Consider the following 24,389-nt stretch of genomic DNA (forward strand, 5'->3'; position numbering starts at 1 on the left):
GTCACCCGGGAGGAGCTCAGAGTAGAGTCGCTGCTCCTCCGCATCGAGAGGAGTCAGCTGAGGTGGCTCGGGCATCTCTATCGGATGCCCCCTGGACGCCTCCCTAGGGAGGTGTTCCAGGCATGTCCCACCGGGGGGAGGCCCCGGGGAAGACCCAGGACACGCTGGGGTGACTACGTCACTCGGCTGGCCTGGGAACGCCTCGGGATCCCCCCGGAAGAGTTGGAGGAAGTGTCCGGGGAGAGGGAAGTCTGGGCGTCCCTGCTCAGACTGCTCCCCCCGCAACCCGGCCCCGGATAAGCGGAAGATAATGGATGGATGGATGGATTAATTAATTACTTAGTCAACTATCTAATCAATGTTACTGACTATTTCCCCATAGGGAACAATTTGATTCATAAATTCGATATATAACATAACTATATATAGTGTCTATGTCTCACACATACGTATATGCTTTTACAGTTATAGATGTAATGTAAATTTAAGTCACTCATATGTACTCATACCTCATCAAACAGCCTTAATCATTAACAAGCTGAATTAAACAGAGCATTTTTTCTGAGCTGATGATGGAAGCAGCTAACTAGTGAGCCACCTTACTTCATTCTCATCTCGAAGAATTACTCACAATAAATATATCAAATCACTGATTAGGTGATTATGTCATGGGTCGTTTTGCTATATACACTAAATGCAATTTTATTTTATTTCTTATCCAGCTCCTATCAGCTGTGGATTTGTGGATGTGTAAACGAGGGCTTGGACTTAAACTCTGTTAGAACCCTTTTTTTTCTTCCATTGATTAGCTTTGAAAGTTAAAAGATCAGTCTGCAATACTTTGAAACTGTGCACATACTGTTGTCCTTAAGATTAAATTTCATAAACGTGTGTATTTATACAAATGGCACTGCAATTGTATTTCTCTCATATGTGCAATCTATGAAAAACAAAATCATGCATGTGCACAGAATTGCACTTAAGCAACGAATAGCCAGAAGCTATTTGAAAAGGTCAAAAATGACACCAGAGGTTCTCACATTTGCAGTCAATGGCTTTATATGTAGGTAGAATTTAAAAAAAAAAAATACACAAACAATATGCATAAACATATATACCATATTTAGATTACTTAAATAGGGAATAATATCCATAACTATCTGTTACAATTTCACATTACAGGCAGCAGCCAGCAACAACATATATCAGAGCAACAAAGGGTGACTTGTGCAGTAATACATTTCAGTGGTCTGGTTAGCATGGTAGTTAGCTGGATAGCAGAAGGCAAAATAACAGAACCCAGATTCACCTGAGCTTTCTAGTCTCTTAAAGGGGAATTAACCTAAAAGTAGCCAAACACTTACAAATATCAAGCTAAACTTTCTGAAAAATAAAGTTCTGAAATGTTTGCACACCCAGTCTTTTTGTGCGAGTGCAGGAGAGATATGATCGAGCCTCGAGTGCCAAGTGATGGTGACTGCACGGAAGGTAAAAGGTGGCTAAGGGTTATTTATTGCAGGAGAACAATGAAAGTTAATGCTGGTTTAATTGCTCTTTGAGATTTCCTGTTTTTCTGTGCTTCTTTCATCCGTCACTATGTTCAGGCTCATGAGGTTCAATATGGTTCATATATTTAACAGTGTCTTAATCAGATGACCCCTAAGACATAAGGGTCTACGCATTATCGTGAAATTAGACAGCTGTGTGTTCTTTCTGGTGGCAGAGTGCAGTGTATAACACAACACAACAGATTATAGGCTGAGTGTCACTGGCTCCAGATGTTGTTTAATCTGGAATACTTTCAACTGTTTACGTTTCCTCCAGTTTCCTGCACAATTGAATTCATGGTACGCCCGGCATGGTCAAAATGAGTGAGTTAGGGGTCCTTGCTACCTCTAACTCCTATTACTTCAGTTGAGTATTCTATAATTTTTAAGATTTCTGGGGCATCATACAGTCAACTAACTGCATGCACTGCAGTTACCATCTGTGCTATACGCTAACCATGCCAACCCCCAACAGTGTGAGTGTAGCCAAGCAGAGGGAAATGAAGGCACAGAGGTGTATTGTATATGAAACACACTCTGGTGGCTGTTAAAGGACTCGAGCAGGTTGCTATTAAGTTGACAGTACGGCATTATGGTCAACTCTACATTTTTTTAAAAAAAGTCTGCGGATGTGCAGTAGTTTAGAATCACTCACATGGCAACGTGTGTATTTCATAATACTGTGTGACAAAACGTGTCTATGATCAGCATCTCCCTGTGGAGCTGGTAACACAGGCCAAGAGGCACAATTCATGTCACATAACAGGGCTGTGGTGTGGTTCACTTTCATATCACAGAGTAGGTTTAATATAAAAACCCTTCATTTTCAGTTATTTCTGACCAAGAAAACTGCTTTTGTTGACAAAAAAACTTTTAAAAAGGGACCAGGATTGTCTGGAAAACGATTTGACAGCACTTCGAAGCTGTTTCTTGCGTTGTCTTCTTACCCTGCCCGACAGACACATTTGTAATCAACTCTGCTGTTAACAGATATCAACCAGGGTTTGCTTTCATGTGCACAGATGTAACTACATTTACGATGAACTGATCCCCGTCAGAAACAACACTTGACAAGGTTTTATATCCCCTGTAATCTCATAACCTCTGTGTGTCTGCATGTCATATCATAAATCATGTGACAGATGGAATGATCATGTAAGGTGTCAGTAAGTACGTGACCACAGACGAGGTCAACAGAAACAGAAAAGACAAATATTACAGGCATAAAAAGGATTACTGATGGGAAATTAAGTACAGGCTACCAAATAACAAAGAAAAGTAAAAGAAATCATAAAAGTGCAAAATTTAAAATTGATTGACATTAAAAGACCCTCCAAGATTCCACCACTGTACTTTCCATCTACCTGCATCCACTGAATTGAATATATTAAATAGATCTTTGCAAAAGTGTACACTCAGATTAAATTCATTATAGTCAGCTGCAGATGATTCTCACTGCAGAAACCATGCGTGAAACCTGATATGTGTTGAGAAAAGAGCTAAATTCCTTCTCAAATAAGAAAACTGAATAACTAAAACCTTTATTAAATAAACGCTGTAGTGTCAAAATGGGGGAAAAAACTACAAGTTCCAACTTAATTTAAAGTAAAGGAGCATTTTGTACCTGAGTACAAAAGTTAAAGTACTGAACAAGCTGGGCGCACTAATGTGCAAGAGGTATTTTAATGTTGTACGTGGTTTAATAACAGCTATTGGATAAAAGTAGTGGAGTAGAAAGTGCAATATTTCTATGTTGTGGAGAAAAAATAGGAATTAAGCTAAATGAAGTTGCAGTGCCTCAAATCTAAATGTTACATTTCACTTCCGAGTAGGTTTGGCTGGATATCTGACCTTCTGTAGATGTATTTCTAAGAAGGCAACATTCATCAAAGTGGAGGAAAGTAACTGTTTTGATATCTGGCTTTGCTGGTAAACCCAAAAATCCACCTGTTTTTGTACACTGAATCAGATGCATTCGAACTTAATGAGCCGTGAGCTTCCTCTACGTAGTATTCATGAACCAACGAGATTTTAAGGAGCAAATTAGATTGAAACGATGAATTTTAAGGATTAACTGGTCAGCGGTCAGTTGTAGCTTACAAAAACCATCAGCTTCAGTGCTGGCGTGTAGCTTATGTACAGAAACAAAGACGATTAGTTTGAGACCTCTCTCTGGCTGACTACAATGGAAGTGACCTTGCGAACACGGTGTGACTCCGCTGTCGTCTCAGGTTAGACGTTTCTCCCCCCGTTGATGACGTTTCCTCCTGGAGGGGCGATGTGGATGGAGTCCAGAATGGGCCGCAGTATCTGGCCGAACGGTCTGGAGGCAGAGATTTGATTTGATATTTTTTTAAACTGAGAAATAACACAACGACTGCACATTGTTCTAGGCCTAAACTGCATATTTATATCCTATTCATGTGCCACTGCAGATTAACAGACTGTCTCTGGTTTTATTTTCCAGCTGGGTTAAAAAAGGCTTTGAGGTCTTTCCACTGAAGAAATGTAATTATTATTGGTTTCTCCAAAGAATTTTAGAGTCACCGTTGTATAACTGTTCTGTCATGGCCTTGCTATGCCTTATAGCACTACATTTAAAGTGACATCTACACACTATAATCCACTCTGTACACTGCTACCATGCATTGCTGTGTCTGTATGGAATATTAGCATGTTTTAAAGGCGGCTTTGGGCACATACCCCAGCAGCTACGGTGGAAACTGTGAGCTTTGTCATTATTATAACAGCAGCTGCAAATGCAGCAAAGTCACACTGAATTTGTGATAGAACTTGTGTCTCCCATGTGAGTGGCCATGTGACAGCCACAGAGAGATCAGAGCGAGTTTTCACAACAGTTCAGCGCTCTTGAACAAGTCCAGCTAGCGCCCAGTAAAAACTCCTCTGGGGGTTACATCACATTCACTTTTCAGCTCGCTTGCCAGGTTTGAAATTTGTGCAACACATTGAAGCAGACACACAAAGTTCATGTGTTATAATAATCCTTGTGTTTCATGATTTAGAGACTCAGTTTCACACTCACGTGGAGAGGACTTCAGATGGAAGGTCGGTGATGTAGGAGGGGATGGACCTGCCCGTCAGGAACTGAGCCACCTCGTTGGTGAAGGTGTTGCAGTTGTGCTCGAACAGACGATACCTGTCACCTCTGAGGTGGGAGAGAACGGAAGACAGTTAATGCATCAGGTAACAGCGTTCACACATTTCCTGTGTGAGGGAAGGAGAGATGAGGAGGAGATGGATAGCATGTCCTCGACCTGTATGTGCTTTCTCCCAGAGAAGAGAGGTAATCCATGAAGATCTCCTCAGACACTTCAGTCTCGCCCAGCTCCACCACTGTGTCTGGAGGACCGAGCATTGTCCCGCCCTGACAGACACACAGCAGACAAAAAGACTCACACAATGCTGATAAAGAGAGTAATCAAATCACTGGGTTGCGAAGAAGCTTTGTTACACACATAATCCACAAGTTTGAGGGTGAACTGATTCTCAGAGGTAGATTTGTATCAGCTGAATAGCACGACCTGTGATCACGCATACTTGCTGCACAGCTGGTGTTTGACAGATTAAAGACATTCAGGTATCTCGGCAGATTTCAGACATCTTTTGCTGCATGTTTATCACACTAAGTATTGTCTGTGCAGCCAAAGCCTGACTTGTCGTATTCTTCTGTGCCACGGAGCTCCCTTGTTGTCCAAAGCACAACAATGAGCCACACTGTTAGGCTGTGTAACAAGTTCATTCATTACACTGAGCGTGGACGCTGTAGTTTACTTTGAGTCGCTCCCACACACAGTACACACCGTACTGCTGCTAGAAATACTTGCTAATGCACCAAATAAATTCTAGTAAGTATTTTTCAAATAATACTACATTATATATTTGTGACACAGACGGAGAAGGAAGTGAAAAAAAGTCTTTTGATTGGATTTGTTACACAACAAGAAAAAAGAAAAACAGAATAATGCCAGCACCATTCTTCAAAAGTACTTGGGAAATGCAGGAAACCACAAACTGAGGAAGAGGCAATTCAGGAAAATTTAAAACAGCACCTGAGAACATGTAAGAGCGTGTGAATTACCAATTCTGTGATATGCCAAGAGGCCTTTTCGCAATAAGCAACACCTCAAGGCAATGAACTAGAAACCTGACATTATGCCTTTCACATAGCGACATTTTAATAAGGCTTTAATTAACATACGAGCGCATACAAACATTTAGAGACTTAGTTTAAGCAGTTCTGTGCTCCGACAGCTGGAACACATAATCTCAACGACGGGAATCAAACCGAGAAGTGTTCAGGTATTAATAGGTCTCTGTGCTGTAACTGCTGATCTGGCGCTTCCTTCATCGGCTTGTTTGATGGAGTCAGTCCTCTTGTTCTAAACTTACCGGTGAACAGCTGGAGATCCCCTCCCCTCCGAAGAAGAACTCATCACCGTATGCCACTATAGCCGTGTGCCTGCAAGAAAAACACAAAATTATCATGGGTGTAAAGTCAGGTGAGGACAACTCGTGCTTTTTGCCAAATAAGCAGTTATCAAACCATCCATCCATTATCTATACCGCCTATCCCTTTCGGGGTTGCGGGGGGCTGGAGCCTATCCCAGCTACAATGGGCGAGAGGCAGGGTACACCCTGAACCGGTCGCCAGCCGATTGCAGGGCCACATTCAAGGACAAACAACCATTCACACTCACACTCACACCTACGGACAATTTAGAGTCATCAATTAACCTAATGAGCATGTTTTTGGTCTGTGGGAGGAAGCCGGAGTACCCAGAGAGAACCCACGCATGCACGGGAAGAACATGCAAACTTCACACAGAAAGGCCCCGCCTGACCCGGGGATCGAACCGGCAACCTTCTTGCTGTGAGGCACGCGCACTACCTGCTGCGCCACCGTGCAGCCCCTGTTATCAAACCAAATAACTAAATTATTACAGCAATAACAATAAATAAAAAACAAAAAACTCAGATTATCTAATTATGCTTTGCTCTATGATTTCCTCAATTTTCTCAAATTACTTGAGGCAAAATTTAGCAAAAAAAAAATAAATCAATCAATCAAAATAAATAAATGAACAAACAGCAAAATACAGACAGAATTAGACACACTGCCAGTAGCTGTTTTTCAGCAGTGTTCCCTATTTTGAAAGGGATAATTAATGCCTCATGTTATCTGCTCTGGGACCACAAATGGGCCAGTGGCCTAGACTTGCTGGATGCACACACAGTCAAGAGGTCTAACTTTCTGGTCCCGGGCTAGTCAGGTGTCAAAACAACAGAAAGAAGATTCATACCAGATCCCGTCCAGCTGCTTTCCTGTAACACAAAGGGGGAAAGCAGTGAGAAGATGTGACTTACATCAGATGCTGTACAAGTTACAAGTGGAGTCGTTTGATTTGAGCCTCCAATAACAACCTTTGAACCATTCATTAGGATGTGGGGACATAAATCAGCCACAATTCATTTACAAAATAAATAAATTAATAAATAAATAGATAGGCCTTAAATCAAATACCAGTATAAGGAATGCTCACAACTGCATCAAAGCAGTTTACAGTGTAAGACAGAAGAAGGAATCTCCATCCGATATTTGTTATCATCGCGTATTTGTCCTCATGACCGGGCTGCATCGGATTTTTTATATTTATACTTACCCAACATGATGGGGCTGAGACTGCGGGCCATTCCTCTCGATAGATCATAAATATATAGTTGTACATTGTATCGCGTAGCATTCTTATCCATAATGAAAACCCCAAAATAGCCTTTTTATTTGTCTGTCGGCTGGCTAAGCTAAAGACATCAAACGGAACAGCTGACTGGGAGGCGCTCTGAATGATGTCATGACGTCTAAAAAAAAAAACATGAAACACTTCCGTCTTCAAAGCTTTCAAAATAAAATATTTTTGAGAAACGTGCATATGATATATTGCAAGCTTTCTTTAAAGAGAGCTTTATTTTGAAAGACATGTGTATCTTTTCTGGTACAACCAGCTATCTCTAAATGACTTGACAGAATTTAACTATGACAGCTGATAGCGGATTTTGATGAATATGTGCCTCGATCAAAGACAGTTTCATAAACAAATTAACAACTCGGTGTCCCATCAGCTGACACAGACAAGGTCTTGAGACTCTGATTTTAACAATCTAGAGCCACACACTTCAATCCAGTAAAAGAAGAAGAAAAAGCAGACGTTTTTGTTGAATAAAGGTCATATCCCATAAATCTATTACTTGTGAACATAGACTGACGTCTCAGATTTTAAACATTAGGGCACATTAGTGAGCAAGTCCTTGTTCAAAAGTGGGAAACTCAACGGTCCATGAGTGTATTGTGAGCGCTGATGGCCACTGGGGGGCGCAGTCACATGAGTTTAGTCTCTGGTCCACATTCCGAAGCAGAGGGTGGCGGTAATGCATCTGAAACGCTGGTTGTGAACCAACGTTGAAATTCAAAAGAAGAGCAGCAGCCGACCAGCCCATGGTGTATTAGAAGAGCCCTCCCTGCTGCTGGACCAAAATAGACAGTTGAGGGCTGAGCAGCTGACATAAACCAGAAATGGCTGCCACCGGAGTCCTTCCCTTCATAAGGGGGGTAGACCTCAGTGGAAACGACTTCAAAGTAAGGATATTAAGCAGTATTCGCTGATTTTGTATCCATCGCTGAGCAACCAACACGTTTAGCTAGCTAGCTAAAGCTAATTCAAATTAGAAACTCAGAGCTACAGACGGCTTAACACTGGAACACTAGCTTAGCTTAACGTTACTAGCATTGGGCGTTAGCCAGTTGTCAGATGTTTGACATGGACAAACTAGAAGTCTGGTCTCGGCCACAAGCGTCCTGCCCGGCGCTGAACACATTTCTCTTTAGGGGAGTGAGTTCGTGAAGGGTGCTTCTGTACTTTGTTAGCTGTTTCTTTTATCCTGCGTAGTTTGGGACAACGAAGCTCTCATTTCCACCGTCACGTTAGCTAGTTAATGTAGCTTCAGTGTTGGCTAACTCTGGCAGTCTGGATCAGACGCACAGGATCTGTGACAGAACATGCCAGCGTTATCAGAGATCAGGTAAAGTTAGATAATGCTACGAGCAAAAACAATAACGTTAGCTAACGTTGTAGAGTTTGCTGACTGGCTGCAGTGTCTTCATACATGTGGATTTTGACACACTTTGCGAGCTCAGCATTAGTTTGGAAAGCTGGAAAAGCAGCCCGGCTAGCAGCAGTGACAGCTGGGGTAATCTGGCAGGTATTTGAACTGACAGGACAATGTGGATGTTTCTGAGTGGGTGCCATGTCTAAAAGTAGTCCAAATAAGATGGCTGGACGTATCTTGTTTGTGTAGTATTTAGTGAATGGCAGATTGTGGCAGTTTAATTTCAGTCATTGTCGGATGACATCATTTCCTCTGGCCAGCTGTGCCCTCAATCATAACGACTGTAGGCTACACTTTTCAGGTCTCTTATTCTGACTGTGGAAGATAATACAGACTGAAGTTCACAGCTGGACAGATTCCTGTTACATTTACTCATGCGGCTGATTTGTAAATGAATGACTGAAGATGTCTGATTTGTCCTGTTACAACCACCCACCATGACTGTGAAACCAACAAGGGTGATGATAAGATGCTGGTCTTGTATTAAATGGCTTCATCCAGGTCTGTTAAACAGATCTTCATGTATTAATGGTAATACAACATTTAGGATCTCATGTCAGTATTTCAGTCTCAAATAGTTTTGGTAAATGAATGACAGCAATATGCTAGCTGGCTTTCATTTGCACCTTTGACCAACACAATTTCACAATGTTTTTCTGAAAAAAACAAAACAAAAAACATAGCAGTGATAAATAAAGTCAATACCAGTATTGCTGATGTCAGAACTCATTCTCCTCTCCTCTCTCTCCACCTCTGTCCACTGCTCGTCTGTCTTTATAGGGTGGATACTTCCCTGAGCATGTCAAGTGTATGAGCAGTCTGCGATGGCTGAAGCTGAACAGGACGGGACTGTGTTACCTCCCAGAGGAGCTGGCCTCCCTGCAGAAGCTGGTGAGACATACAAAACAGAGTGCTATTTATTACTTTGTGTCCTTACATCTCTAAATATGCAGGCATTAATTTATGACATAAGTTTTTTGGACTTTGAACCTAGATTTATTCAGTTTTCTGTGCCATCTTGAGCTGGGCGATATGGCAAACAATTGTTGTCGTTTTTACATACTGATCAATAACATAACAGAAGTCTGAAGAAACCAGGGGGGTATATCAGTTACACCCAAGAATACAGCTTATTAACATAGAAATAGAAGACATGATGGAGAATATATTGAATAGCATCTAGATGTAGATGTTTCACTTTGCAAACATGCTTTATCTTCCTTGTTAAAACAATACAAGTTAGCTTGGCTTGTATCACATTTAGATAATGGTGTGGTCACTGGGATGGTACCTTTTTAAGGTGATGGAAAAGATTTGTTGTGTTTGTTGGTTTGTACTGACTGACAGCGGATTTTGCAGATCGTCTCAATCTGTGTTTTGTCACTTTTGAGATATCCCATCCACTTCCATTTGATTGGTGTCATGTTACCTTTTTGTGTCAACAGTTTCCTCAGCTTTGGAGGATAACGCGAGTTCACTTTCAGCGCTTTAGCATGGCTGAGTAAAACAAACCAGCTGTGGATTGGGTGCTTGTGTGTTCTGCTTGTTCAACGGATGTTTCATAAACTGGTCACACTGTCACCCTTTTGTTGCACTTCCTGAAAATGAGCATTATTGTCATTGGCTCCAGTAAAATATAGCCTGAACTGTGTTTCACACCAGCTGCTGTGGGCTATGCTCTGACGCTACACAGCTGTCCTTGCTCTGTGCGTGGAGCAGCTCAGCCCCGGCCGTGTGCAAACAGGCAGCGGTACAGAGAGCACAGGCACAGAAGCAAAAGTCACTTTTGTGCTCCTCGGTTCCACTCAGTATTTTTTCTCTTTTCCAGAGGACATGCACTTTCTTCACTGGTAGCTCAAACAGTGCTGTGCAGTAGGACATAGGCATGTACTTTGACATGCATTAAGGCACAAACTGCAGGCTGACTGGCTGTTGTTTTCTTTATTTCTGCTATGTGATCAACTTAAAATGTCTGAAGCTTATCGTCGTTCTTGACATAAATTTTATCAAGATACCCTATCGAGCTCTTTCAACTGCCCTGCCCCAGTGCCATCTATTACTGCATTGTCGGTAGCAGCGTTGTTAATCTCTGATGAGTCAAAGCATACGTTTTGTTTTTTGTTACGTGATGGGTGAGTAACAGAAGACATCACATCAGCCAATTGCTGCACTCTCCCAGTGAACCCTTGCCTGGTTAAGAAGTACTTTAATCCTCAATATTTCTGATAGGATTATCTAACCTACACATCCAAAGTTGCAGTGAGCAGGCCCCAGTCAAAAGACGATCTCTGCTAACATCTTACCAGGTGGTACAGGTAAATCAGATTAGTCCGTTTTCATTGCTGGGAGCCACAGTGTCTGGGAATGTGTTTAACTGAAATCTGCTTTGATTTGATCCTGTTTATAGTTAGATCATTTTATTTAGAGACAGCTGGGCATTAGTTCAAGCAGTGCAGTGCACAGCAGTGACCTTGTAGGGCAAATTTACAGGATTTTAGATGACTGTGTTTTGTTTGTGCCGTGCGCTGTGTATCGGTAAACAAAACCTCCTATTTTTCCTTCTATAGGAGCATCTTTCAGTGAGTCACAACAGCCTGACCACCCTACATGGAGAACTGTCCAGTTTACCAAACCTACGGGTAACTGACACCCACACACGGACACAGAAATGCACATGAAGCAAATGCAGATGTCTTTTGAAATTAGCCACTAGCCATAAGCAACAACAATGCTTAATTGTCTCTTAGTACTGTTGATTTCACAAGTTCACTTGGGTTTTCTGGTCTGACCTGTACGGTCTGTTTCCACCATGTGTGCAGGCGGTGGTAGCCAGAGCCAACAACCTGAAAAACTCAGGAGTCCCAGATGACATCTTTCAGCTTGACGATCTCTCTGTGCTGGTACATAATAATCTCACACAATCTCTCCTCTGCTCATCACACACTAGCAGACTTTTTTTTTACTCTACTCACTCCTATTCCAACAACATGCTCCCTTTCCTTTATTTCTTCCCTCTTTTTCAATTGATTATGAAATTTGACTGTCCTAAAACAACCCTGGCTTACAGATAGAGTTTATTGTTTTTGCACACGGTTCTCTTCTTTTCCTTTCAGGACCTGAGCTACAATCAGCTGACAGAGATCCCCAGGGACCTGGAGAACAGCAGGAACATGCTGGTGCTGAATCTGAGCCACAACAGCATCGACTCCATCCCCAATCAGCTGTTCATCAACCTGACGGACCTGCTGTACCTGGACCTGAGCGACAACAAGCTGGACAGCCTGCCGCCGCAGATGAGACGCCTGGTTCACTTGCAGACGCTCATACTGAACAACAACCCGCTGATGCACGCCCAACTGCGGTAAGAAGATTCGATTTTGTGTGCTTAGCGTTGCTTCACCCAAACACCCAGAAATTTCTAGGTTCTATGTTTGGCTGAAAACTAACTTAAATGTCTTTATCTGTGTGTGTGTGTGTGTGTGTGTGTGTGTGTGTGTGTGTGTGTGTGTGTGTGTGTGTGTGTGTGTGTGTGTGTGTGTGTGTGTGTGTGTGTGTGTGTGTGTGTGTGTGTGTGTGTGTGTGTTTTGTGTGAGCAGCCAGCTGCCAGCCATGGTGGCATTACAGACTCTCCACTTGAGGAACACCCAGAGGACCCAGAGCAACATGCCAACCAGCCTGGAGGGACTTACACATTTAGCCGGTAACACGCACACACGCACACACGCACACACACACACACACCTCTCTGGTTTTTTTTCTTCCAGACCACTCATTCAGGGACCTGACACATTTCCTGTCTTACTTTTACCTCCTAGCATTTGGACCTGTTGTACATTTTTCATAAATGTGTCACTCTGTGTCTATCCTCAAACTGTCCGTCTGGGGCTTTTTACCAACACGTCCCCTCTGTCCCTCCCGTTTCTCCCAGATGTTGACCTGTCATGTAACGACTTGACTCGGGTGCCAGAGTGCCTCTATTCACTGGGCAGTTTGAAGAGACTTAACCTGAGCAGCAATCAGATCTCAGAACTGTCCCTCTGCATCGACCAGTGGACTCAGCTGGAAACACTGAACCTGAGTCGCAACCAGCTCACCTCACTGCCTGTAAGGACAATAATAATAACCCAGCTGTCTGTAGAAGCCACTCCTTTTTTAAGTGTTTCCTTTTATAGATTGTGTTAGATGTTTAATGTTTGCTCGTGCGTCTCTTGCCAGTCTGCTATCTGTAAGCTGTCCAAGCTGAAGAAGCTCTACATGAACTCCAACAAACTGGACTTTGACGGCCTTCCACCAGGTGTCGGCAAACTGTCCAGCCTCACTGAGTTCATGGCTGCTAATAACAACCTGGAACTCATCCCAGAGGGACTCTGCAGGTAACACATGAACAAACACACGGATTGAGGGAGCTGTGACTGATGAGCCGTCACACTATGTACACATGTACTGGTAACGGAAGGTTAATGAGGTTAATGTGGATATGTGGTTGTGTGTTGCTGTCTAGGTGTGGCAAACTGAAGAAGCTGGTGCTGAATAAAAATCGCCTGGTTACGCTGCCTGAGGCCATCCACTTCTTGACTGATTTAGAGGTACAATGACTTTTTAGTCACACCTTGGGCTAAAATACAAAGTTTGATAATACACAGGACCTGTAATGATTTAGCAATTAAAAAATAAGGCTCTGTAGCATCATAATGTTCGCATCTAATAAATATATTTCATTAAATCTTACTTTCATGAACATGCAAACCTTTTTCCTTTACTGTATCTTTGTGTAGGTGCTGGATGTGCGTGAGAACCCCAACCTGGTGATGCCTCCTAAACCAGTTGACAGAGCAGCAGAATGGTACAACATTGATTTCTCGCTGCAGAACCAGCTCCGGCTGGCCGGGGCCTCACCTGCCACCGTAGCTGCTGCTGGAGGAGGTTAGTGTGGAGTGTGTTGGAACACACACCATGAAGACTCTGTGTTCTACTGTGATTCCTGGAGGCTTAAATCTCTGTGTACTTGCATCCAGGCGCCAGCCCCCGAGATCCCCTGGCGAGGAAGATGAGGCTAAGGAGGAGGAAGGACTGTTCTCAGGACGACCAGGCCAAGCAGGTGCTGAAGGGCATGAGTGACGTCGCACAGGAGAAGAAAAACCTGGAGGTCAGTAAAAAGAGAAGAAGGAGGGATGAGTCCACTGGCTGCAGGAAGAATGTAAACACAACAGGGCTGATTTCCATTGTAAAACAAGATGTGTGCTAATCTTACAGGAGAACGGGGATTTGAAATACGCTGATTTAAAGATCCGACGCTGGGACAAGAGTCTAGAGAAACCTCAACTGGACTACTCTGAGTACTTTATCGAGGACGTAGGGCAGGTAATGTGTGTGTGTGTGTGTGTGTGTGTGTGTGTGTGTGTGTGTGTGTGTGTGTGTGTGTGTGTGTGTGTGTGTGTGTTTGCTCTCCTTTCTCAGCTACAACCAAGCAAATCAGATATCAGTACACATATCTGTTCTGTTTCTCCCTCCTGCAGGTTCCAGGTGTAACGGTGTGGCAGATAGAGAACTTTGTTCCCATCCAAGTGGACGAAACTTTCCATGGCAAGTTCTATGAGGCTGATTGCTACATAATCCTCAAGGTAACACATCAAATATGCCATTATTTATACAAGATAAAAGTCAGTAGACTGATCTTACTGAGATCATCATTGGATAAATTGGATTTATCAAACAAAATGAATTCTTCTTGGCTACAGCTGGAACATCTGTATGTTTTCATGTCCTGGATGTGAACGCAGATCCCCTCCTCCCCTGTGTTCCACTCATCTTTCTGACGTTCTTTTTGCAATCGCAGACCTTCCTGGACGACAACGGCGCACTGAACTGGCAGATCTTCTACTGGATTGGCCAGGAGGCCACTCTGGACAAGAAGGCCGGCTCAGCCATCCATGCTGTCAACCTCAGGAATTTCCTTGGAGCGGAGTGCAGGACAATACGGGAAGAGATGGGCGATGAGAGCGACGAGTTCAGTGCTGTACGTAAAAACACGGCGCTGGGGAGATACATACAAATAACTCTAACAATCAAGAAATGTATGACTGTTAATCTCTCAAAGTTTTTCATGTGGTGCATTCTGTTCTTTTATTGGAAGCAGTACAGAAACTAACCTCCATTCTCCTGCAAGTGATCAACCACATGCTGCTATAGATGACAGTTTTTGTCTCGTGTGCAGGTGTTTAACAATGAGATCTCCTACATTGAGGGAGGAACAGCCAGCGGATTCTACACTGTGGAGGACACAAACTATTCTGTCAGGTTGGTTGGATCTCGCATCATTTTCATTAGTCTGCTTTCTTCCTACCTGAGTCAAATTTATCTTCGGCTTTGATTATTGTCAGTTCTTCAGAAATGACAATGAAAAGAGGAAAAGCTGCTCAAAAATCACATTTATTTGGTGTCTGAATTCATCTTGTCAGCAACCTTTTTTCTCAGGTTTTAATCCTTTTGTGTGTTTTTCAGGTTGTACAGAGTTTACGGCAAGAAAAACATCAGGCTGGAATCTGTGCCCGTGAAGGCCTCCTCCCTCGACCCTCGGTAACTCTCACACCCTCTCTGTCTTACACACCACATGACTCACACTTGCATAGTTTGCCACACCCTCCAACCCTCACACACTCTTTCCCTAACACACACAGGTCTGCTGTTTTCCACCGCCTTTAGTGTGAACTCTTATTTGCTTCTCATTTGTTCCTGCTGCTCTTTGATACATACACTGTGTCTCATTTACTGTGTGACTCGGTCCATTACATCCTGTCTTTCTCTTTTTGGTAGATACGTCTTCCTGCTTGACACAGGGCTGGAAATCTTTGTCTGGAGAGGAGCCAACGCTACTCTCAGCGGCACCACAAAGGCCAGGTAAGACACAAAGCCAGTGCTAAAACAAACGTCTGTGCCATTAGGTAGGAAAATCCATGTTAGGAATACAATTAAACATTAAATAAAAAACTTGTTGCCAATTCCAGCCTCGTGATGCAGAGCATGTGCATTGTTTCCCATCTTTCAGGTTATTTGCAGAGAAGATAAATAAGAATGAGCGTAAGGGGAAGGCAGAGATCACAACCCTCATGCAGAACCAGGAGCCTCCAGGTTTCTGGGAGCCACTGGGAGGACAGCCAGAGGAGATCAAGAAACACGTACCAGATGACTTCTCTCCCATCAGACCCAAACTCTACAAGGTAAGTCTCTTTAACTGACCTCAGCGTGGGAAAGCTGCTTGTTGTAGACTGCAGTAGACGTGCACATGCAGTGTTAAGGTAGTGTTGGTGTGACTGGACATCTGAGTTCACTGATGTTTTCTGTCCTGTAGGTGGGCTTGGGTCTGGGCTACCTGGAGCTGCCACAGATTAACTACAAGCTGTCAGTCGAGCACAAAGACCACAAAGTCAAACTGGACACCCTGCCAGAGCTGAGGCTGGTATGTTCATCTGCTGCGTAATCACTAGAACCCACATCTCCCCTCCTCCTTTTGTCACATCCTCATCTTCTTTCTATTTCCGTCCCTCTCCTCAGCTGCAGTCCCTGCTGGACACAAAGTGCGTGTACATCCTGGACTGCTGGTCGGACGTGTTCATCTGGATCGGGAGGAAGTCGCCACGTCTCGTCCGAGCTGCCGCCTTAAAACTGGGTCAGGAGATCTGCTCCATGCTGCACCGGCCCAAACACGCCTGCGTCACCCGCAACCTGGAGGGCACCGAGTGCCAGGTAACGCTTCACACCGCACCGCTTCACGTGCTGCTGCAGACCTGAGACTGTGAAAAGTACAAATGTCAGAGCAGCCAAATCCGTTTTAAAAATCAACCATTCATATATAAAGATGTATAAATACTCTTTACAGACACACACATACAGTGTTTTAAGTGTACTGTTGGTGTTGAAATGTTTCCTTTACACCCTTGGAATTATTGTCCACACATTGGTTAAGAGCTGCTCTTCAGTTTAGCACATATTCTACACAGTTCATCCACAGTATCACCTCATCTTAATTTCTCTTCCTCAGGTGTTTAAGTCCAAGTTTAAGAACTGGGACGACGTGTTGAAGGTGGACTACACCAGAGCGGCTGAGACTGTCCAACAGGAGGACAACCTCCAGGGCAAGGTCAGTGATATATGTGTATGTGTGTGTTTAAAAAAACAAAATCTACATGTTGATACTTTGATAGCGGGCTACCCGTCGTGCCAGTCTTTATATATGCACTGAGCGGCTCTTTTCTAATCCAGAAGTACATCAGATGTTTGCATGTGTGCGGCCTCCACATTCAGCTGCTTGTTTGTCCGTGCTTGCTCTCCCAGGTGAAGAAGGACGCAGAGCAGAAAGACCAGATGAAAGCAGACCTCACGGCTCTCTTCCTTCCCCGGCAGCCAGCCATGCCCCTTACTGAGGTGACAACACGCGTCCATTTATTATTTTCCTTTACACTCACGAAACACCAAATGATCTTTCAGGCTCCGTCTCTTACATCCGTCTCTCCTCTGTCCAGGCTGAACAACTGATGGAGGAGTGGAACGAGGATCTGGACGGCATGGAAGGATTTGTGTTGGAGGGGAAGAAGTTTGCTCGCCTACCGGAGGAGGAGTTTGGACACTTCCACACCCAGGACTGCTACGTCTTCCTCTGCAGGTACACTAGTGTGTCTGTGTGTCAAACATAGAGGGAAGAGGCCCCCCTGGCTTGTTACCGTTCTGTCAAAGTGAGTCACTGTCTGCTCTGTAGATACTGGGTGCCTGTGGAGTACGAAGACGAGGAGAAGAAGGAGGGCGAAGGTGGTGAAGGAGGAGAAAGAGCAGGAAAAGCAGCAGCAGAGGACGAGGAGGAGGACAAGCAGCCCGAGGAGGACTTCCAGTGTGTGGTGTACTTCTGGCAGGGCAGGCAGGCCTCCAACATGGGTTGGCTCACTTTCACCTTTTCCCTGCAGAAGAAGTTTGAGAGTCTGTTCCCTGGAAAACTGAAGGTATCAGAGTTATTTGGGCTCATTATTTGACACAGACTCATCGTACGTGCTCTCATCTGCTCGTGTTTTTTGTACAGTACTGTGCTGAAGTGACAAACAGAGCCTGTCTTGCTGTTTAGGTGGTGCGTATGACCCAGCAGCAGGAGAACCTCAAGTTCCTGTCCCATTTCAAGAGGAAGTTCATCATCCACAAAGGGAAGAGGAAACAGAAGACCGACGCCGCTCAGCCCTCCCTCTACCACATACGCACCAATGGCAGCGCACTTTGCACCAGGTAGACGTCACTCTGGAGCGCAGCAGCACTGGTTTCTGTCCCCAGAATCTTTTGGATTTGTTCAGTTTAACACTCATCTTTCATCTCTCCCTTAGGACCATCCAGATTGGAACAGATTCCAGCAATCTCAACTCAGAGTTCTGCTTCATCCTCAAGGTTGTCATTTTTTTTTTTATTGTACCATAATAACAACATGACGATTTGTGTTTAAAGATGATTTGTGTAACAGCGTGTGTTCTCTGCAGGTACCGTTTGAGAGCACAGACAATCAGGGCATCGTTTACACGTGGGTGGGCCGAGCTGCTGACCCCGACGAGGCCAAGCTGGCCGAGGACATCATGAACTGCATGTTCGACGACACGTACAGCAAACAGGTAAATTACATGTATTTATGTATATGTCTAATGTGGATCATTTAAATCGAAACGCAACTCAACTTCAGTACTTCCAGTATTTTTAAATGTTGTAGCAACACGTTTTTAGCTGCGGTAGCTGGATTTTCAATGAGTGTATTCTGTCAATTTGTCTCTAAGGTGATTAACGAGGGGGAGGAGCCAGAGAACTTCTTCTGGGTGGGGATTGGTTCTCAGAAGCAGTATGATGAAGATGCAGATTACATGAAGCACGCTCGGCTCTTCAGGTGAGTCAACGTTATCCGTTTTACATTTAGGTGCTCGTTGGTCATCGTAGTTACAGGAAGCGTGCGTAGAATTCTGAATTGATATGTAAAACAAGCTGCTTTGTCTATTTGCCTCTCATCTGTCTGTTTCTGTCGTCCCACTCTTTATTTCTCCTCCGCCTCTCCTCCCTCAGGTGTTCCAATGAGAAGGGTTACTTCTCGGTGTCTGAGAAGTGCTCAGACTTCTGCCAGGACGACTTGGCTGATGATGACATCATGCTGCTGGACAACGGCAAAGAGGTAACAGCCGATCACAGATTTATTTGAATGTCTGCAGTGGATCAGGGTCAGATTTCACCACTTCATTTGTTGCTTTGTAATGGTTTTTCGCTCTGTTCCTTCCTTGTCCTCCCTCAGGTTTACATGTGGGTCGGTACTCAGACAAGCCAGGTGGAGATCAAACTGAGTCTCAAAGCCTGCCAGGTTAGTGAGAAAACTGTGTGTGTGTGTGTGTGTGTGTGTGTGTGTGTGTGTGTGTGTGTGTGTGTGTGTGTGTGTGTGTGTGTGTGTGTGTGTGTGTGTGTGTGTGTGTGTGTGTGTGTGTGTGTGTGTGTGTGTGTGTGTGTGTGTGTGTGTGTGCATTTCTGTCAGTGTTTCATATTCAACTCCACATCTTACCATTCCCTCTCCAGGTTTACATCCAGCACATGCGCTCCAAGGACACCGAGCAGCCCAGGAAGCTGCGACTGGTGCGGAAGGGAAACGAGCCCCACTGCTTCACACGCTGCTTCCATGCCTGGGGGGCCTTCAAAACTCCCCCCTCCTAGACGAGCACGCACAGAAACGCTCACAAATACATCAAATGTATTCGCTGCCATGTAATTTTCTACCAGTAATGGCTTGATTCCACCGGGCACGGCTGCATCGCGGCTGCTGGAGCCGATGGCAGCCATTCTAGATGAAGCTTATGATTCTAACAGAAGCTGCTTTTCCGCTCCGCTTCTCTGATATTATGCGTTTAGTCTGTTTTTGACAGAAGCCAAACTGCGTCAAGCTGCACAGAGCAGGCACAGGAAGGGCATAGAGAATCTAATCAAATTTCAAAATAAAACAACCTGTGCACACTCCCCATCATAAAAACAGATGTAGCCTTAGCGATTCAACAAAATCTTGTAGGGTCCAGTTCACAGTGGGATATGAAGCTGAGCGGGGGGCAGAACAATATCACAACGCAGCCGCGGCCAGTGGAATCAAACCATAAGATGATAATGATGATGTCTATGCCTAACTTAGCTTTACCTGAGCTCTGATCCCTTCCCTCCATCCTGCTCAGCTGCTGTTTTCCAGCCTCTTGACCACCACGTTGCTGTCAGTCTGCCTACAGAAACAGAGAAACACCTGGACAGATTCCATCTGAGCATAACATCAAAGTCAGTCAAAGCTCTTCTGGTCAAGAAGCAAAATATGGCTTTTTTTTTCTACGAGCTTTTTTCAGCAGCCAGTCTGAATACTGAAATGAAAGAGAATTATGTTTTGAGATAAAATAGGTCTAAAGGTGTGCAGAGGCTTTATACAAACCCAAAGGGAGGTGCATCCCAGACATATCGATCTGTTTCTGCTGCTTTCACGTGGCTCGTGCTGCATGGTCAGTAGTCTTCAGTGGAGAAGTCGCTCCTCTATGCTTGGTGCCATTTTGCGCAGCTCATTCGAAGCAGAGAAAAGTCAGATTTTACACTTTGTATCGTTGTCTTCATCATTGAGGGACTGAACGGGAAGCAGCACTATAATTGTTTTTCTGAGGAATGTTGGTTTATACATATATTTTTCTGTCGTGTGGATTATACATGGTATGTTTGTGTGTTTGCCCCACGCGCCTTCATTAACATGGGGACCGCCCCTGTCCCACGGTCAGTTTGATCACTGTTCTCACCTCCTCTGACACGTTTGTGTTGGATCTGCATCGGACGGTAGTTTGCTTTGCCATGTGAAAATTAAACTTTTATTGGCCAAAGAGCTCGAGCAGAGGTCCAGGTTATAGATTGAGACGGTTATAGATTGAGACGGAGCCAATTCGTTAAAGTTGAAGAACAAATGTTTAAATGTGCAATCTGCAGAGAACAGGAGACACTGAAACGAAATAATACAGAATTCTTCTATGTTACAGGCTGCATTCAACTTGTCAACATGTTTATTTTCTGGCTTTTTGAGCAGACAGGACAAGAAAAGCCGAAGAGTTTCTTTCCAAAATGTAGTGTTATCATTTTTGAAAAAGTAAATGCACAATGTTTGAAATTCTGCAGGTTCGAGATTTATACGCTTTAGTCAGACGTTAATTTTTAAAGTGTCGCTTTCTTTTTCAAATATGTTTGTTTTGGAACAAAATTCTCTATTTGCAGATTTTAATGGAAGATAGATGGTTTGCACCATATGAGAGACTTATCTTAATACATATAGTGACCTCTGGTTCCACTGATCTCTGATCAGTAATGTTTTGTATGCTTAACAGAGGAGTTATGAGAACTGCTGCAGTGCTTCCTATGATCATGTGACCTGTGTGGTATGCAGGCACTGGTCCAAGCAAGATATCTACGTATTCTCAAATGGCTTCAACTACCATCATTTTGTCGATACTATATTTTGTGGGGTGAATTGTATGCCTGGTAGTGTGTTTGAGTCTTACACGCATATATATATGTATGTGTGTATATGAATACGTGCACATGCTCCTGATGCCACCTGCAGATGCTTTATTTATGTATTTTATATAAAAATAAAATCTCACATCACACATTTTGTCATCTGGATTTCTGTTTTCACTGTCATGTCATTTCACATTTAGAGATGCTTTGGGTGGAGCTGTGCTGGGAGTCTGCTGCCATTAGACTCAATATAGTAAAATAAATGGACGTTGTCTCGATTTAACAGGAGAAATAAGATGAGAGATGTCGAACAAGTGTGATGTGCAGAGAGAGTTACGGCAAGGACAACTGAGGATCGTGAGTCGACAGTGTTAAAGGAGCGCAACGCTAACACTTCAGTCTAAACTAGACACGTCCGATAGAGAGAGTAAATAATTTTATTAACATTCACAATTCTTCATCAGCCAAATTGCGAAACGACCCCATTAAAATCCTACACACAAAACTGAAAGACAAAGTAGAAACAAATTCATCTTTACGGTGAAATTAAAAAGGTAAATCGTGCCAGCTGTAGCATCAAAGGGTTAATTACGTGTGTGTCAACCAGAGCACCAAAAAAAAAAAAAAGCTAACACAAAAGTTAAAAAAACAAAAAAAACATTAACATGATCCCTACCTGTTGAGCTACATTAGTTAATAGTGAGGTCCCTTTTTTACTTTTTATTTTGTTTTACTGAGGTGATCCAAACGTTTGAATACTGAGCGGCTTTCAGGCTACGACAGGTTCTACGTCTAACACCTGACTATCATCGGCTTGCTCTCATAAACCTGTCTTCTGTAAACCTAGGTATAGACACTGTATATATTTCTGTTTTTACACAGTAAAACTTCCATTTAAAAAAAAAAGAAAAGGTTAAAAATACTGGTGATCAAAGCTCTGCATCTATCCAATATTTCCCAGAATGCACCGATTCACAGAAACCCCCCCAAAAAAGACATCTCCTGGGTGCTTCATAGTACACAGTACATTACATTTAGCATTCAGACTGACTTTGCTTCCCTTGCCGCACTTCCCTGAGTCCCGCCAAAAAGATTTCTGCATGAGATGAGTGACATTAACAGAGGAGGGAGGATTGAACTGAACACGCTTCATTCCACCACATCCTTTACCTTCGTCTCCTTCTCTTCATTTTTTATATTTTATCAAACTAGAGCAGAGGATGAGAATAAAAAACTTCATTTCAAACTCTGATCGCAGTGAACTGAGGCCGCTTAAAGAATTCACTGCAGGAGTGTCGTACCATTCGACCTCCACGCTGACGTCACCGCCCACCTCCTCCACCTCCTCCACCTCCTCCTGCTTTGCACTTGACTGATTTTGCCTGATAACAACAGAATAAAGAGATACAGGATGTATTTGCAACTCAGGCCATGCATTTACAATAAAGGGATTTCCAAAAAGTGTCAAAAATATTATTTCACCTAAATCTGCTCTCGTCCTAAATACATAGCACCGCCTTCTCTTTCCTCTTCCCTCTGAAATCGCTGTGAGCCCCCCCCCGACCCCCATTCTATTTGTCGTTAAATTAGTTTTTACTTTGTCCAAAAGCCGTACAAAACGTATTTAATAAAGCATCAATCTTTGCAATATAAACCACTTTCATTATCCCAGCACGGACAGGGTGGACAGCGAGACCTTGGTGGTGATGTGCTTGTGTGTAATAACTGATCTGGAAACAGTTGATTCCTTCACCAGCTCACACACTGGGTGAGGCAATTCAACTGCCCTGAATGGCGCCTCAGAGGGGAAGAGTACACACGCTGCATCTTTTAATACTCCTTCATTTGCTAGTCTCGCTCTCTAAAAATGCTCCCGCTCAACCTTGGGTTGATATCCTCCTCCGGTCACAAACGCGTCATTCACAGGGCTGTGGTAGTGCTGAGCGGCATGAAGGACAATCCCACACATCCACTCGTGTGCATGAGCAATCAACAAGCACATCTGGCCACCGCCAATTCTAGTTCCAACTGTGATGAAATCTCGATCCCAGCACGCCACAAAACCGTGGATAGATATAAAAACACAGAAACGTCACCAGTAGGTCTCCTATGCGGAATGCAGCAGCTCTTTCCTCGAAGGCTGAGCAACAGTCATTACGCCTGGAGAACGCCCCGTGACCATCAAGTCAACAGGGGAACGACCGCACAGAGCGTCGAGCTGGACGACGGAAGCTCCAGTTTTCAGTTCTTGAAATCATGATCGGGTCCATCCAGGCGGTCTCTGTCTCCGTGTAGGAGGCGACGTCGTGTTTCCAAATTGGTTGTAGAAGAAGAAGATTTAGGTCTTCTGATGAGAGGAACCACAACAAGAGTCTTTACTGCTGTATTCTTTGTCCGTTTGACGCTTTCCTCCCAGCTTGTGCCAGGCTGACAGGAGAGTGCAGAGCGCTGGCCGGGGGCTCCACAGTGGGCTGATGGGAGATGTTTGTGGTCCAGCACTGAAATCCGGTCCATCCACACCACTTGAGCCCCTCCCTGTAATACTTTAACAACAATCAGAAGACAGCATGAGCAAAAAGTGACATCACTTTTACATTACGACTAGCCACAGTTAGCTTAGCAAATGAAGGATAAAGTAAATGCAGTGCAGAATGTGCAGTTGAGGCGCACTGGCTGTACTTTCAGATGGCACCAGCAGGGGAGAGCAGAGAGTTTAAACATGAAGGTGTTGACAAACAGATGAGGAGGGAGACGCCAGCAACCATTACCTCCTGATTTATGGCTCATGTGAGTGCAGACAGCAACGCAACTGAATGGATGAATCCACCACCACAAGCTCATTACTTTATACCAAGTAAAGCTCCCACATTTCAGAACATTTACTGATTGATGCAACCTTGGTTTTCGTCATTACACAACCAGCCATGACGATCATCTTCGTTCTTTCGTCCTGTCCGGTCACCCCACATCTCTTTTTCTCTCACGCATGGGTATATGTGCTGTTAACAGCTGTGTAAAGGCTGTGATCTGCCACAGTTCTGATGTTCAATTGACAGTCAGTGTAGCAGATAAAGTTGCCTGTTCTACAGCAGAGCCGAAAACTCATAGCTATGAGGAATGTAAACTGGTACAGTGAAT

General features: G+C 43.9%; 3 protein-coding genes across 3 annotated transcripts in view; 1 reads left to right on the forward strand and 2 right to left on the reverse strand.

Moving 5' to 3' along the window:
- Positions 1 to 1,495: 1,495 nt before the first annotated feature.
- Positions 1,496 to 7,407, reverse strand: desi1a (desumoylating isopeptidase 1a). The gene is made up of 6 exons (XM_070981692.1): positions 7,229 to 7,407; positions 6,869 to 6,890; positions 5,958 to 6,027; positions 4,823 to 4,932; positions 4,591 to 4,713; positions 1,496 to 3,870 (listed from the first exon to the last, which is right to left on the reverse strand). The coding sequence occupies exons 1-6, from the start codon at positions 7,317 to 7,319 to the stop codon at positions 3,780 to 3,782; spliced, it is 507 nt and encodes a 168-aa protein (XP_070837793.1). The 5' UTR covers positions 7,320 to 7,407; the 3' UTR covers positions 1,496 to 3,779.
- Positions 7,408 to 8,031: 624 nt separating this feature from the next.
- flii (FLII actin remodeling protein) lies at positions 8,032 to 21,214 on the forward strand. Its single transcript, XM_070981304.1, has 31 exons — positions 8,032 to 8,199; positions 9,510 to 9,620; positions 11,297 to 11,368; positions 11,549 to 11,629; positions 11,843 to 12,090; positions 12,326 to 12,429; positions 12,658 to 12,833; positions 12,945 to 13,102; positions 13,231 to 13,315; positions 13,505 to 13,652; positions 13,745 to 13,875; positions 13,983 to 14,090; positions 14,246 to 14,350; positions 14,566 to 14,745; positions 14,944 to 15,026; positions 15,231 to 15,305; positions 15,543 to 15,626; positions 15,775 to 15,946; positions 16,078 to 16,185; positions 16,281 to 16,472; positions 16,768 to 16,866; positions 17,061 to 17,150; positions 17,249 to 17,388; positions 17,482 to 17,719; positions 17,839 to 17,993; positions 18,089 to 18,149; positions 18,239 to 18,367; positions 18,527 to 18,633; positions 18,807 to 18,912; positions 19,030 to 19,095; positions 19,305 to 21,214. Exons 1-31 carry the CDS (start codon positions 8,137 to 8,139, stop codon positions 19,437 to 19,439), a joined length of 3,810 nt encoding a protein of 1,269 aa, XP_070837405.1. The 5' UTR covers positions 8,032 to 8,136; the 3' UTR covers positions 19,440 to 21,214.
- Positions 21,215 to 21,651: 437 nt separating this feature from the next.
- The window catches only part of llgl1 (LLGL scribble cell polarity complex component 1), a 29,557-nt gene continuing 26,819 nt past the window's right edge, over positions 21,652 to 24,389 (reverse strand). The window contains exon 24 of the mRNA XM_070981244.1: positions 21,652 to 23,794. The gene's annotated coding sequence lies outside the window, so the exon portion shown is untranslated. The remainder of the gene's footprint in view (positions 23,795 to 24,389) is intronic.

Source organism: Chaetodon trifascialis, chromosome 15 (genome assembly GCF_039877785.1).
Source record: "Chaetodon trifascialis isolate fChaTrf1 chromosome 15, fChaTrf1.hap1, whole genome shotgun sequence".
Classification (NCBI taxonomy): Eukaryota; Metazoa; Chordata; class Actinopteri; order Chaetodontiformes; family Chaetodontidae; genus Chaetodon; species Chaetodon trifascialis.

Coding starts and splice junctions, on each gene's coding strand:
- desi1a (XM_070981692.1), bottom strand. CDS start 7,319: ATGGATAAGAATGCTACGCGATACAATGTACAACTATATATTTATGAT. Junction 4,933..5,957: donor GGATCTCCAGCTGTTCACCG/GTAAGTTTAGAA, acceptor TGTGTCTGTCAG/GGCGGGACAATGCTCGGTCC. Junction 3,871..4,590: donor CCATCTGAAGTCCTCTCCAC/GTGAGTGTGAAA, acceptor CTCTGCCTCCAG/ACCGTTCGGCCAGATACTGC.
- flii (XM_070981304.1), top strand. CDS start 8,137: ATGGCTGCCACCGGAGTCCTTCCCTTCATAAGGGGGGTAGACCTCAGT. Junction 12,091..12,325: donor CTGATGCACGCCCAACTGCG/GTAAGAAGATTC, acceptor TTGTGTGAGCAG/CCAGCTGCCAGCCATGGTGG. Junction 12,834..12,944: donor ACCAGCTCACCTCACTGCCT/GTAAGGACAATA, acceptor GTCTCTTGCCAG/TCTGCTATCTGTAAGCTGTC.